The 13513-nt window shown below is 39.8% G+C and overlaps 1 protein-coding gene across 1 annotated transcript; it reads right to left on the reverse strand.

The window, feature by feature from the left end:
* PHYHIPL (phytanoyl-CoA 2-hydroxylase interacting protein-like) lies at positions 1 to 9705 on the reverse strand. Its single transcript, XM_010018866.1, has 4 exons — positions 9510 to 9705; positions 5120 to 5294; positions 4031 to 4148; positions 1 to 682 (listed from the first exon to the last, which is right to left on the reverse strand). Exons 1-4 carry the CDS (start codon positions 9672 to 9674, stop codon positions 148 to 150), a joined length of 993 nt encoding a protein of 330 aa, XP_010017168.1. The 5' UTR covers positions 9675 to 9705; the 3' UTR covers positions 1 to 147.
* Between the last annotated feature and the right edge of the window lie 3808 nt (positions 9706 to 13513).

Raw genomic sequence — 13513 nt, forward strand, 5'->3', positions numbered from 1 at the left:
GAGAAGAAATACTAAAAACGCTATCGGAGATTCTGAAGGCTCGTGTTTGCTTTTGGTGACAGCGGCATGTGCATGCTTCCGACAGAAATGTCTGACTATGGAAATGGGCAACAGAGGTTTGAAGGCTCCTAAGTAACGAGGAAAGTTTTAACGTCCAACACTGATGTTGCAGGTCTTGCAGCTGGGATCTTTCTTTGCATTTGCAGTAGACAAGCTCATTAGTTGGTGACCGGTAATTTCTGCAACTGTGCCGAGGGAGAGATCCACAGGATCAGTGTAAATTACTTCCAAAATAACATCCTGGGCATGATGGTAAACCATGACACCATCTTCTTCATCACAGGTCAGAAATTTATTATCTTTTATATTTAGTTGAGGAAGGCGCTGCTTACAGAATTCATCTCCTGGTGATCCAACAGGGGCAACAACAAGAATGACGTAGTGGTAGGCTGTGTACATGCAGTAGAAATCTCCAAAGTACAAGTTAGTGTTTGGGTTGAAGAGTTTTTCAGCTGCAATCTCAAACCTGTATCTTCCATAAGGTGAATCCTGTGGTGGCTTCCCAGTGTTAAACTCAGTGTTGCAGCTGAAGAAGATGCCTTCCAGCTTCCCACTGATTGGAGAGCCGTGGCTGCCACTGTTATCCTTAACAGAGGGCTGCATAGCATTCCCATGATGCTCTCTACAAATGAATGACTGGTATTGTTTATTTTGTAACACGTGTTAAAGAAAAAGTGGAAAGTTAGGTCGTCATGCTCTTTGGTAATAATACTGAAGGGACATAAAGGAACGTGACCTTAAACTGAGAAGTGTGGTTAGTGTCGTGATCTTAGAAGCAAGAAAACCAAGTAATGCCAGACTCAGAGCTAGAATAACTCCTGCGTAAGGGGAAAACCTACTTTTCCGGTCTGGCTGCCCTGTCAGCTGAGAGCTGTGTGGGTATTATGTGCAGGCAAAGAATAGCACAAACAAAAAAGCCCCCAAACCACCAATATCTTTAATTAGTTGATTTGTTCAGCTTTCCACTACAGTTCTAACAATAAACACATATTAGTTTAATCACATGTTGAAAATTGCAAGTCAGTCTCAATAAGCTGAACATACTGTTTGTTAACGTGTATTTTTAGCATAGGCAGTGTATATTTCACATAGGAAACTGCCAGGGAAAGTTGTTTCTAAATGATGCTTTTCAGAGAGTTTATAGGAACCAATTTACTGTCTGCCATTGTTTTTTTTCCCCAAATGGTAATTTCAGGTCTAGTTTGTCTACTGCTGACTTCAATCAGAGCAGAGCTGGGCACAGAATATTAGGCAATTTGGTTAGTTTCCACTTTGGTTGGCATCCAGCTTCTGCAGTCACTGGGCCTAAGGGGAAAACATGTAAAAGGCTAACTTTTTTTTTTTTCAAGCTGAGCTCCGTTTGCTTCCAGTGAAAAGAAACATTCAGTGCAACAAGTGAATTTTTAAACCCCTAAATCTCAAATTGCACTGGGCAGCATTAGGCTGCTGAATTCAGGAGAACAGTCCAAAACACCTCATCTAATCCTCCTTAGCACCTGAGATTTGGTGTCTAGAATCTGTGCCCAACAGCTCTCTGAAAATGCCATAGTGACAGCTTTGGCACTCTCTGCACATGCAACCAGGACATACCAGAAAGGGAAGCATTCCCGTTCGGAAGTCCTGCAACAGCATATTTACTAAGCACCCTATGAAAGTGCCATTATACGCAGTGACAGATCAAAAATGCATGAAGGCTTTGGGGCTGGAGAGTCTTTCATCCACCTCTTGCTTTACTTTTTTTTATTTTTGAGGAGAGAGGAAACTAGCCAAGAAAGCCTGTCTTCTCCCTCACGCTGGTTTTAACTTGCAAGAGCACCAGGTAAATGGTACTGTGGGGGAGAAGGTTTTACTTGGTTAAAGTAGGAGTCAAAGCAAACTAATTCAGGCATACACATACAAACCAGCTCTAAGATAAATTACAAAGTTTTCTGGCCATTCAAATGCTACAGTTACTGTCTCAGGCCCTTTCTCACAAGACATTGACTGGGGAGCATGGCGGGGGGGTGGGGTGGGGTGATACAATGAATATTTTATTAATATTCCTATTACTAGGAAGAAAAAAAAAAACCCCAACAAAATCATCTTGAATAACCCCGGTCTCTGCAACTTGAAAATCCAGGCCTCTTGCAGTGCCATTTCTATGGCAAGATACTGACATCCAGTGGCCAATTAGGCTAATTATAGGTCACGCTTCCTGGGAATCTGAGCTGCTCTACGGAGCTCCCGGCCGAGGTAAGCAGCAGAGTGACATGAACACTGCTTACAAGCTCACACTTCAAACCCTGCATTTAGGGGTTGCTGCCTTAGCACCGTGACAGTTGCTTGTTTGCCAATGCTACTAGAACTGCTCTATAAGCTCTCCCAAGCTTGTTTACTAGTTATGACACCACGGAAGCCATTGGCAGGTATGCTGTGACAAGGAATTTTTCCTAAAAGGAAGCATGCGGTTAGGGTTTTTAACATAACATTTGGAATTGTGCATTGTGGAAGGACTGGCCCTTGTGACCATATTAATGCATACTGACCTGATGAAACACAGCTTTTTGTCTCTATAACTCACTAATGCAAGGGAAAACAAACTTACCTCTATTTGTATTGACTCAATAAAGAACATAACAGGAAGGAGGGGAATAGATACCATGCAATCAGGGTCACATTTGGCAGAACAAGGCCAAACCCACAGCTATAAATGCACCTCCACAGCAATTTTCAAAGCTCTATGAACACAAAGGCAGGTGACTATGGTCACAGCTGAAAACAAAGCTATAGGAGACCCAGAGCCACCATAGGGTTTTCCCTTCTGTGGTATCTATCTAGTCCAGGATGGGAACAGAGATTTATGAAGTCCTCAAAAAGCCTCAACAACTGCAATTCATTTTCTACCTCCATGGAGTTTTTTGCAGCTCTGTCACTATGTGCAATAAAACAATACTTCCAAAACACAGAGGGAAAGAGCAAACTCCATGCTCTATAATATACACAACATTTCTGGAATTTAGCAGATGATACCGATGACTACAACATGTGGACATCTCCCAGGGTGGTGGAGTCTGCTCTTTGGCATTGGATTCCCTTGACTATTTTTTCTTCTTCACCAGTTTTAAAAAACCTTCCAGCTCTAGACAGGTGCTAGTGTGACACCCGCAGGAAACTGGAATCGTGTTTCCAGTTTGTATGAGCAGCAGCCTCGTCTCTCAAAGAAGCACAGTCAGTGCTGCCACCCGTCTGACACAGTGCTGAAACAGCTTTCGACACACCACTTACCTATCAACCATGTCCTCCTAACAGTGGAAGGTTACCTCTGCATGGTGACTGCTCCTGCGCAGTCGGTGCATGAGCCTTGACTCCTTGTAACGATGCTTCCAGATGCGTGTACAAAGGCACACGGGATGTCCAACAGGAATAAGGAACCTACCTCCAGCTATCCCATTTATCCATTCCAGTTGAAGCAAACTATTGTAAAAATTGTCTAAATATCACCCCATTTCCTTCCCCACTTGAGCTGTAAATTAACATTTGGATTTCAGACCCCCAGTTACTACATTTGGAAATAGAAATGGGGTGGTTGTATGTGGAGAGGAAATATTTGAGATGGAACTCTTACATACAGGCACATGCTTTCACACACTGTTGTGCACTCTTACTATTGGACATCTCACTCTAAATTTCTTAGCACACTGGAAGTACTTGGCTACTAAACACTCCATTATGACCACAGACACTTTAATCAGGCTGGAGACCTTCTGTGTACTTCAGTTTCTGCTTCAAAACACAAACTTTTATTCCCTAATGGAAGTGCTGAGTTAAGCAAGGTGGAAGAAATGAGTTGTTATATTTTTTTTTCCCCTTCTGAACTGGCAGATAAAGCATACAGATGACGTGCTCCAGCTTTAGCACAGCTGTCTCCATTTACTTATTTTCATTACTCCCTTAATTTGTCAAACAATGTTGCATATGTTTACTTCCTTACCTGACATAATCAAAGTATTCTTTGTGCTGATTCCGATAAAAAACAGACATTTTAAGCATACGGCCTGCAATCACTTCAGCTTTTTCCAATAGCTGTGTTAGGTGAACTTTTGAATAATCTGGAAAGAAAAGACAATCTGCTAGTATGGTGGCAAGAAAACCCACAGTACCCTCCAAAATCTATGCAGACATGCAGCAGGGAACAGAGCCTCAGTAACATACCTCACATCATGCAGCAGCACCAGTTTCCAATGGTGGCAACAGACAAATGGCAGGAACATGCATGGTTGATTCTCCCCACTCCTTTCCCTGCAGATACTCTGTAAACCTACAGCAACTTTCAGCTCAGAATTCCCTGTGTTTGTTAGAGCTGGTTTCCTTGTATTTGGAACTGCAAAGGAGCTGAGAACTGGCCTCTCTGGATTATGCCATTTGATCAACTGTTTGCTACAATGTGCACAGTTGCGAGACAATAACAGTTAAAATAAAAATAAAAATAGCTTGCTTAGGACCCAGTCTAAACAGTATCACAGCCAAGACGGGATTCAGAGAACTCACTTGGTACTCAGCTTTCACACAGGTAAGCACTGTGGCACTAGGTGATGAACAGCCAAAGGAAGACTTACTATTTGACAGGCTGAACTGATTGTCAAGACAGGGTGTTGGTAGTGCTCAAGCTTTGCAGGATCCAGAGATGGGAGAGCAGCAGCAGGTCTTAAGTAAGCTATCTGCTAGGGAGCTGCCACACTGTGTTTTCTCCACAGATGCTAGTATCCAGCAGCAGGCACACGAGTGGCTCTGCTACACTTTGGTTCATGAGCCTGCTTCCTACCCTGGCACAAGCAGTGGTGCCAGGCACAGCCCTCTGGAGCAGCTACACTGCTGCAAAACAAAGGGCAGTCCAGCTGCCTCTCATTAAAACACCAAACCTGAGCACATGCAAAGCCTGAAGTCAGAATTCCAGTTTCCAGGTGTGACTATTCTAACTCTACCAGCCTAGCTGGCACTGGTAGACAGCTAAACCACTCAGGCAGCATAGCGAACGTTAATTAAATACATCCTGTGGTGCGTGTTTCCTCAGCAATATTACCTGCTGTGCAAAACTCGATGATTTCACTCCACTCAGAAACAACATAATCACCATCAACTTGCTTTGAAGCTGTCTGCACTGCTACCGTGTATTCTGTTCTTGGGCTCAAGAACCAGTGCCCACGGACTGTCATAGGCAAAGGAACAGCTTTGGCCACCAATTTTGTAGGGACATCCTGACAGAAACAAAAAGACAAAGCAATACACAAGTCAGCATGCAACCCAACCAATTCACAACCCCTTCCTTCATTGTTTTTGCAATGTAATTCCCAACTCCTGGCTCTCCTGCATAAACCTTAGTTATATCTCACAGTTGATTGCTGCAGCAGTGAAAAAAAATAAATTTAATATAATAAAAATAACAGAGTGGCAGAGGACGACGGTCTACGGTCTGCTCCAAAAGAGCTATGGTGATAACTTGCATGTATATTATTGGTTCCAAGTGACTACAGACTGATACTATTATATATAGCCCAAACATACGGACGAGGGCCATTTGTGCTAAATGATCAAACGAACAAAGACACGCTACTGAGCTCAAGGATATCTTTAAGAGCTTCTTGTGCTCTCATTGCCATTGTTTTCTTTCAGTCAAACACAATTCCTCCTGCTGTCAATGAGTCCACTTATATTGCTGTCGCTGTCTTCCAAATCAAACCTCAACAGAGAAAATTAAACCCATTGCAGAGTAACTTTGTGTGGTTTACATGTATCAAAATACCCTTATGTACAGGAATGGCCAGAACAAGCCATATAGCCAGACAGTTTGTGCCTGCCATTGCACCTCTTGCTTCCCGCCCCGTCACCATTTCAGATGCTCTGTTTTGCTCTTCTGGTGTATCACAGCACAGTGCAACAAAGAAGAATAGCTGCTCGTTGTTGTTGAAATGCCTCATCTCCACAGTATCAAAGACTGTAGCACAGATCACAAAGGGGAAGAAAAAACTGAAGAACTGGGCAGTTCATGCTAGAACTGTGGGTGAAAGGATGCTCAGTGAAGTTGAATTATTCTCCGCAGTGTAGCCAAGGAGCTGTGATAGAGAGAGGTATATACTCTTGGATATAACAGTAATCACAGAATAGTAAGATGGCTGCTCTGTGAAAAGCAGGAACTTTAGGTAACATCCATAGCTCTCCATTTATAAATACTAGTCCATAGTCATCTTACAAATACCAGCATAATTAGTCTCTTAAGGCAAAAAGAAATAGAAAAGAGACATTTTCTGCTCATGATCTGTAAGCAAGACCCAAATTTTTTTTTTAGTTTTTTTTTTTTTTGCTTGTCTTCTATTATTGAAAAATATCTTTCTTTTATTGTTTTTCTGTTAGCAAAAAATATTCTTCGGTTTCTGTATTAAGAAAGCGTAAAATTAGCAGCTTGTGATATTACAAGAACTGAAATGTGGCTGACTGATAATCAAGGGTAACATTTTGTTGTCATGATTTCTTTTTTGCTAATTCTTATTTAAATCAAATAACAGTTGGGAAAAATTACAAGGAAAAATAAACAAACCTCCCAAATGACATTTAAAGCTGCCATCCTGGAACTGTCTTGCAAAGGCACCCCACTGGACTGAATTTGTTACTGCTAATGCTGCCAACAGCTGCGACAGTGACAATCATTAGTCTTCCTGTCATCTTTTCTTTGGCTGTGGTAAAAATTGCCTCCAATGGGGTAAGGTCTCTGTGCCCACACACTGGTGATGGCTTTTACCCCCATAAATTTTGTCAGTTTTTAAATAACTTTAAAAGCCTCATTGCTCCCATGCATCAAAGCCTTACCTTTGAGCTGTGTATCAGGAAACTCTTCTAACTGTACCAAAAAAGGGACAGACTACCTAAAACCACATTAAACAGAGGGCAGAGGGTTTTATCTCTTGCACAGCTGTGGAGAAGGGGCAGATATGATGCTTTTCAAAACTCTAGTTGCTCTTTTTCTAAGCAAACACTTTTTTTTCCTTTTATTATTTTTTTTTTCAGGTCACTGACCTCAGGAAAAAATGTTCAAATGTGCATGTTGGAATTTCTCTGGGGATTCTCCATTTTTTCTTTCATCTCTTCTCTGCTCAGCTCTCATTCCTGGCTGAGCCCCCAGAGAAGTGCAAAGGAGGTCATATGGCACTTCAACGACAGTCAGGATTCTGGTGCAGCAGATGGCTGCTCCATCACCAGCACCCACCAGACAACTCTAAATCTATCTAAATGGCAATAATTTCCAAGAATGACCTGGAAACACTGAATAACTAATATACGAGTCACACCACCTCTCTCCTCTTTGGGAATAGATGCCTGCTTTACAGTTCCTTTTCGTTGCCAAAGCAGCAGCTTTCAATTTTCAGCTTTGACTTTCTCCCATTTCATCTTATCCTTGTCTTTGACAGGTCTGCTCATAGGACGCATTGTGGGAACTAAGCACACCTAGGTTCTAGTCCTAGTTTTGCTGACTATCTTGAGCCTCATTCCCTATTACATGGGAAGAATCACACTTCCATGTCTTAAAAAAGAAAAGAGGTATGCAAATTGCATTGAGAAAAAGACAAGGCTCATTGGAATTTTAGTCTTTGCAATACTACTACCAATAGCAACCTCCTCCTTCACATATATGACGATAGTTTTAAATAATAAAACTGTATGTACCCTAAATATGCTGAACAGACTTGCAAATATATTTGCAAACAGAAAAAAGTATTGAAAGGATGATGAATCATGCATGTATGCTCTTCTGGGTACACAAGGAAAAAAAGGGCCCCCTTTCCTGAGGTACAGTATCTATCTATCAGGTTAAGTCTGTATCCCAGGTCACTTGCTCCTCACCCTGTGAGCAAATTGAGACTGCTAACTCACTTTTCTTTCTGAAAAGCTCTGCTACAAGGGACAGTGATATCCTTTACCTTTATACAACAGCTTAGTTTACGAAGGCAATGGATGGGTGGAGAACGATTCAGTTCCCTCTGAATCCTGGGAGGTTCCAGTCCCTGGTGCTGCAGCTGCCAGGTGATCAGCTTCCTACCCAGCAGGCCTGCCACTGAGTTTCAGCTATGGAAGTCGTATATCTAACATTATAAGGAGGAAGGATGCTTGTCTCCAACCATACTAGGGTTAGAACACATTTCAAATTTGAGCAAGTTTTAATTTCTCAACAAAAGCTCATTCTAGAAAGTGTGTTAAAAGTTACTTGCTACTGAAGATGGACGAAAGCAAACACATACGTACTCTGGCACAGAAAGTTGTTACTCAGTTCTCTTGCCCACCCTGTCTGCACCATTCTGGCAGGGGGCAAAAGAAACAAAAAAGTCCCAAATGTACAAATGAATCTTTACCTGGTACCAAGAAGTTTTAAGTTAATTCTCGTAAGACATCCGACTTACTCATCATTTTAATTGATAGACTTTAGTCTGCTGTTCTTACAATACCAACTACCACTCTCCTTTGACTGAACAGTTAATTAGGGGATTGCTGAGAAATACAAAACAAATCTAATCGCTTATCTTTATTACACTACCAGTATATATCCCTCCCCTCCACTTTAACACTAGTCTCATCACTATGATATAGATTTTGAGGTATATATAGTATTTGACCTGCCAAGGTGGCTCTACTTTATACAAAATCAGATTTTACAACTTTACACCAGTTTGCACATGAATTAAAAAAAACAAAAAAACCAACGAAAAAACCAAAACACCCCATGTAGATTAATAAAATAAAAGGCATCTGTGCCATATCTTTTAGAGATTTGCCAAAATAGTTTCTAAATTTGCAGATGATTGTGTTGTTTAATCTTCTATCTCTTTCCATGTTTCCATGGACATGTCAGCATTTCAACTGTTCTGAGGTCAAAGCAAATTTTGCTGGGCTTGATAAGTACAGATTCTGCAGTGTATTCAGTATGTCCCTGCATCAGTGGCTTGAGGAAAGCGGACAGATGAATATTCAGGTCACAGTGCTGAATGCTGCAAACTAAAATTGCTGGAAGCCTTCTAGAAGTGCATTAGAATTTGTGACTCTTCTGTTGAAAAGATGTCCTTGCTCAGTGACACACTCAGGAAGCAACACAGGCACAAAACACATAAACTGTTTAAATAATGAGTAAGAACTAGTCGGGAATAAAAATGTCTGTCTTGTAATACATTGTACAGGTTCAAAAACTGTTTTCAAATGAAGTAGGAAAGGTAATGTTCAGTCTATATGAAATGAATGCATTTGTGTGTACACACACACAGGCTAGAGATGGTGAACGTATTCAGAGTAAAAAAAATAAAAAATCAATCAGATTATCAAAACCCACCTTGCTGGATGTCCAGTACCTGTTCTTATGGTTTGGCTTTGAAAGGTCAATAAAACACTGAGATTCATTCTACTTAAACTTGAGATTTTAAAAGGAAAATTACCTTGTGTTTAAATTTGTTGGAATTCTTGTTTTCTTTCTTGTTGAGATCAATGAAATAATGAGTAATGCGGTCCTTGGATTTAGAATCCATGTCCCAAGAAATCTTGAAGGAATCACATGTGATGTTACTTATTTTGATGTTGTGTGGCACTGGAAGTTCCTCCATCTCTGCAATCCCACTGTCTTGCGATTTATTCCCTGCATAAAAAAATAAGCACAATTTGCTCATTTAAAGACCTATTAGGTGTCTGTTTCCTGTGTTCCAGGATAATCCCATTTCTCAGTAGCCTTTAACAAAGTCTCATAGGTGGTACTCAGAAGCAACTGAGTTACAATTATGCAAGTGTCCATGTCAGTGATGGGAAATATTGGAAAGGGATGAAATTCCTTACATGAATAAGCACTAATAACATGTAAGCAGGCCACAGAGATAGGATAGTATCACAACTGTGTGCAGACGCAGTTGGAGAATTAAAAACATCTGAAGCTATCTGGTACTACAGTGTTTAATTAAGATGGCAGCAACATCCGCAGTTCACATAATGGGCCTATCCATACCTGTCAGTGAGATAAATACAAATAGAAATCATATTCATCCTAAATCTATTTTTTGAGCACAAAGTAAAACCAATCTCTTCAAGGTTTATAGACAGCATGTGTATGTACACATATACATAAAACACTGTCTCCTTCACAAAGAACCAATTAACAGTGATCACCTTTTTGAGCCACAGTAAAAGGGACATAAGCACCAATTTCATTTTCTGGTCTATTCTTTATATTTTATTTGCCCAGTTGAGATCCTGCAGTTTTCTTGGGAAGTTTTTGCTAATATTTCTAAATGTATATGGTAGATGAACAAATGACCATTGACCCCAAAAAGCATCACAGGTCCTAAAATTAGGTTTTCCCTTAGTTCCCAAGGCAGCCTTGTAGTAGAGCAGCCCATGAACATTAAAACTCAGAAACATCAGATGATCTTGCACTGCATAAGACGCAAATCAAAAGTGAATAAAGAAACAATTTAAAAAAAAAAAGGCAAAAAATATGAGAAAAATGAGTGGGTAAAAAGGAAAAATTATAGAAAATTATGTAAGAGAAGGGGTAAAGAAACAGCATAAAAAATAGAAAATAATAATCAAACATAGATAAGAACAGAAAGAAACAAAAGAGAAAAACAAGGCTAAAGTCTGTGTAAGAAAGAAAGCTTCCAAATTCTGTCCAGATGAGGAAGACAGGAAGCTCATGCAGAGATGTGAGGCAACACACTGTCAGGATTGTTTTTAGTCACATGTAATTACAGAAAAAGATACTATTTATACTTCCATCATAACTGATGAAAAACTGGACACAGAAGGTGAGTCTAGTCAGAAAAAATAATAATAATGTGACTTGAAAACATTAGGGACATTTTAACCTCCCAACATACTCTGTCAAAGAATTATACCAACACCGCAATGCAGGAATATTAAGGCCTCATTGCTCAAAATTCTCATGGATATGAGAAACGCAATCACAGAGTTTGCAAAATCCACAGCTTTCCAGCTAGTATTCAAAATAAAGTAATTTTACTGATGATTTCAAGAACCAAAAATAACACTTCTCTATTTTTGTTCCATTTTGTGCATTTACATCCAACAGGTTGTCTATTCTTCAAACTTCCTATTGCATTTTTTTTTTTGCCTTCTCAACTACTATCAAAGTCAGATAGCGCATGGTCTTGCTCAAAATCCTACCCTATTTGTGCCATTCACAGCGACATTTTCGGCCAGCTGGACTGGCTGCAGTAAACTCAGGAATAGCAGTCATTACTGAAAGCTTTCTGTTCACATGAAATACATGGTAAATGCTTTTCCCAACATGAGATTTCAGAGAGCCAGTAGGGAGAAAATGGCACTGCTTTCTTTTATAAGCATTTTGTATTTGAAAAATGACTGAAAGCTCTACCAAGTACACTGAAAAGGCTACATATGATCACTTGCCCAGGAGCAAGGTTCTGTGTTTAAGCAGAGGACAGAGTGATGCTGTTGCAGTCTAGCAGAAAATCTTCAGGTAATTTTTAGCAACATTTTAATATCAGTCTGAGAAAAAGAAACCACTTGCATTACCGAGTGCTAAGCTATCCTTTTCTTTATGGTGGAACAAAATCCAAAATAAACACTTCCCTGAAGCATTTAAAGCTCTTTGAGAGTGGAAAAAAATAATTTCACACATTTCAAAATACAAACAGAATATGAACAGAATATTAAATAAGAAAGTAAAATACCTCACAATCATCACCAGCAAGCAATACTCCAAGTTTCTACTAAATAGAAGTTTCCCTTCTGTTTAGAATATGAAATATCTGTGATATTTGTAATACATACTTCTATTTTGATACATATTTGTGTAGTCTTGAATGTCAAAATCCATTGAATTGACAGGCAGTAATAGGAACCTGATAATGATACACAGTACTAATAAGGAAGAGGATGATTCAGTGAGCATTGGTAAGTGGTGACTTCTGAATAGCAACCAGTATACCATTGCATTGGAACAAGATAAAAAAGGACAGAGTATGCTCTTCCTCTCTTAGATTTGACTGATTCTAGGAGCCAAACATGCAGTGACCAGCCTTGACCATGCAGCAGACACCCTAGCATTCAGACCACCAAGAAATTTTGAAGAAGCATTATCTTGTAAAGCATAAGCTTTAATTGGAATCTAGGTCTTGAAAAAAATAGTGCTTTTCAATGTCTGGAACAGCATTTTGTCCTGAGATGTACTGCAATATAACATAAAAATGTGAGATAGAGTGCTTGACATGACTGCACCCTGATTAAGATGACAGGATAGTACAGAAGGAGAGTAAGAATATCCTATCAAGTCTGGTAACATATGTACATCATTTATAACAAGCACATAATCCTGAATATTTCCATTAGAGTTTATTACAAAAGCATCACAACTACTATAATACACAGTTATATATTATATGACAAAATAGTAAGAATGGGCAAAATTTTCAATAGCACAAGGGTAACTGGGCTAAATTTAGAATATAAGTGTTTAAGAAAATACTATCTGCTGTTAAAGTGGGGGTTCAATTAGGCTGTGCTAATATTGTCATCCAAACCACTTAAAAATGCTGGCTGCTGCAAAACACTGCTTAGCAGACTACCTGCTACTTAAAACTGGAGACTTCAAGGATGTTGTAAGTGTACTATAGGTGTCATGGAGATCAAAACCTGACAGATATAACTGACTAAAAAGGTAACACATTTGTACCTTGCCTTTTTTCCACTTGTGCTTTGGTGAGCATTTTGAACTGGTTTTCATACTGGAAAGCATGTCCACTTCAAGCCAGTTCTTTATACCGGGATCAGTTTGATGAATAGATCAACATCAGGAAACAGGGTATCTACTAAGAACAGAAAGAGCAGCAGAACTTACTCAAAACCAGCATATAGTTGCCCTAAAGCACTCCAAAACTCCAGCTGATATGGATGTGAAAATAGGTGGAGAAGGACTAAGATCTGGCTGCTTTCATGTTAGTCACTTTGCCACTTCACTGAGGCTAAATTGATCTTTCTTTGATGAAGCATCACAATACAGACAAAAACTAAGCATGAAAGTTGTGCAGGAAATGTTGCTCTGAACAGCTTCATATAAAATTAAAACAGATTAGCTTCCATTTAAAATGGCTGCTTCGTTTTGCACATTCACGTTGCTTCAACACTGGACGCCACTGTGGGACCAGATAGAGACACTGTTTTCAGGTGTTTCTTGGGCAGAAGGATATAGCACTAGTAGTCAAACCCACCTATTCTCCCCTGCCAAAAATCCGAGGCGTGTCATCCCTGTATGCTGCAGAAACACCTCTGTTTTAGCAAAAAACCAGTTCACTTTTAGAACAAGTAAAAAGGTCCAGTGATTCTTGACCCACATAATAAGAAGACAAAGACCACTCGTGTGTGCATAGGTCACACTGGAAGCAAAAGATTTTAAATTTCCTGAAAGCCAAAG

This window comes from Nestor notabilis, unplaced genomic scaffold (genome assembly GCF_000696875.1).
Source record: "Nestor notabilis isolate BGI_N333 unplaced genomic scaffold, ASM69687v1 scaffold367, whole genome shotgun sequence".
NCBI classification, from domain to species: Eukaryota; Metazoa; Chordata; class Aves; order Psittaciformes; family Psittacidae; genus Nestor; species Nestor notabilis.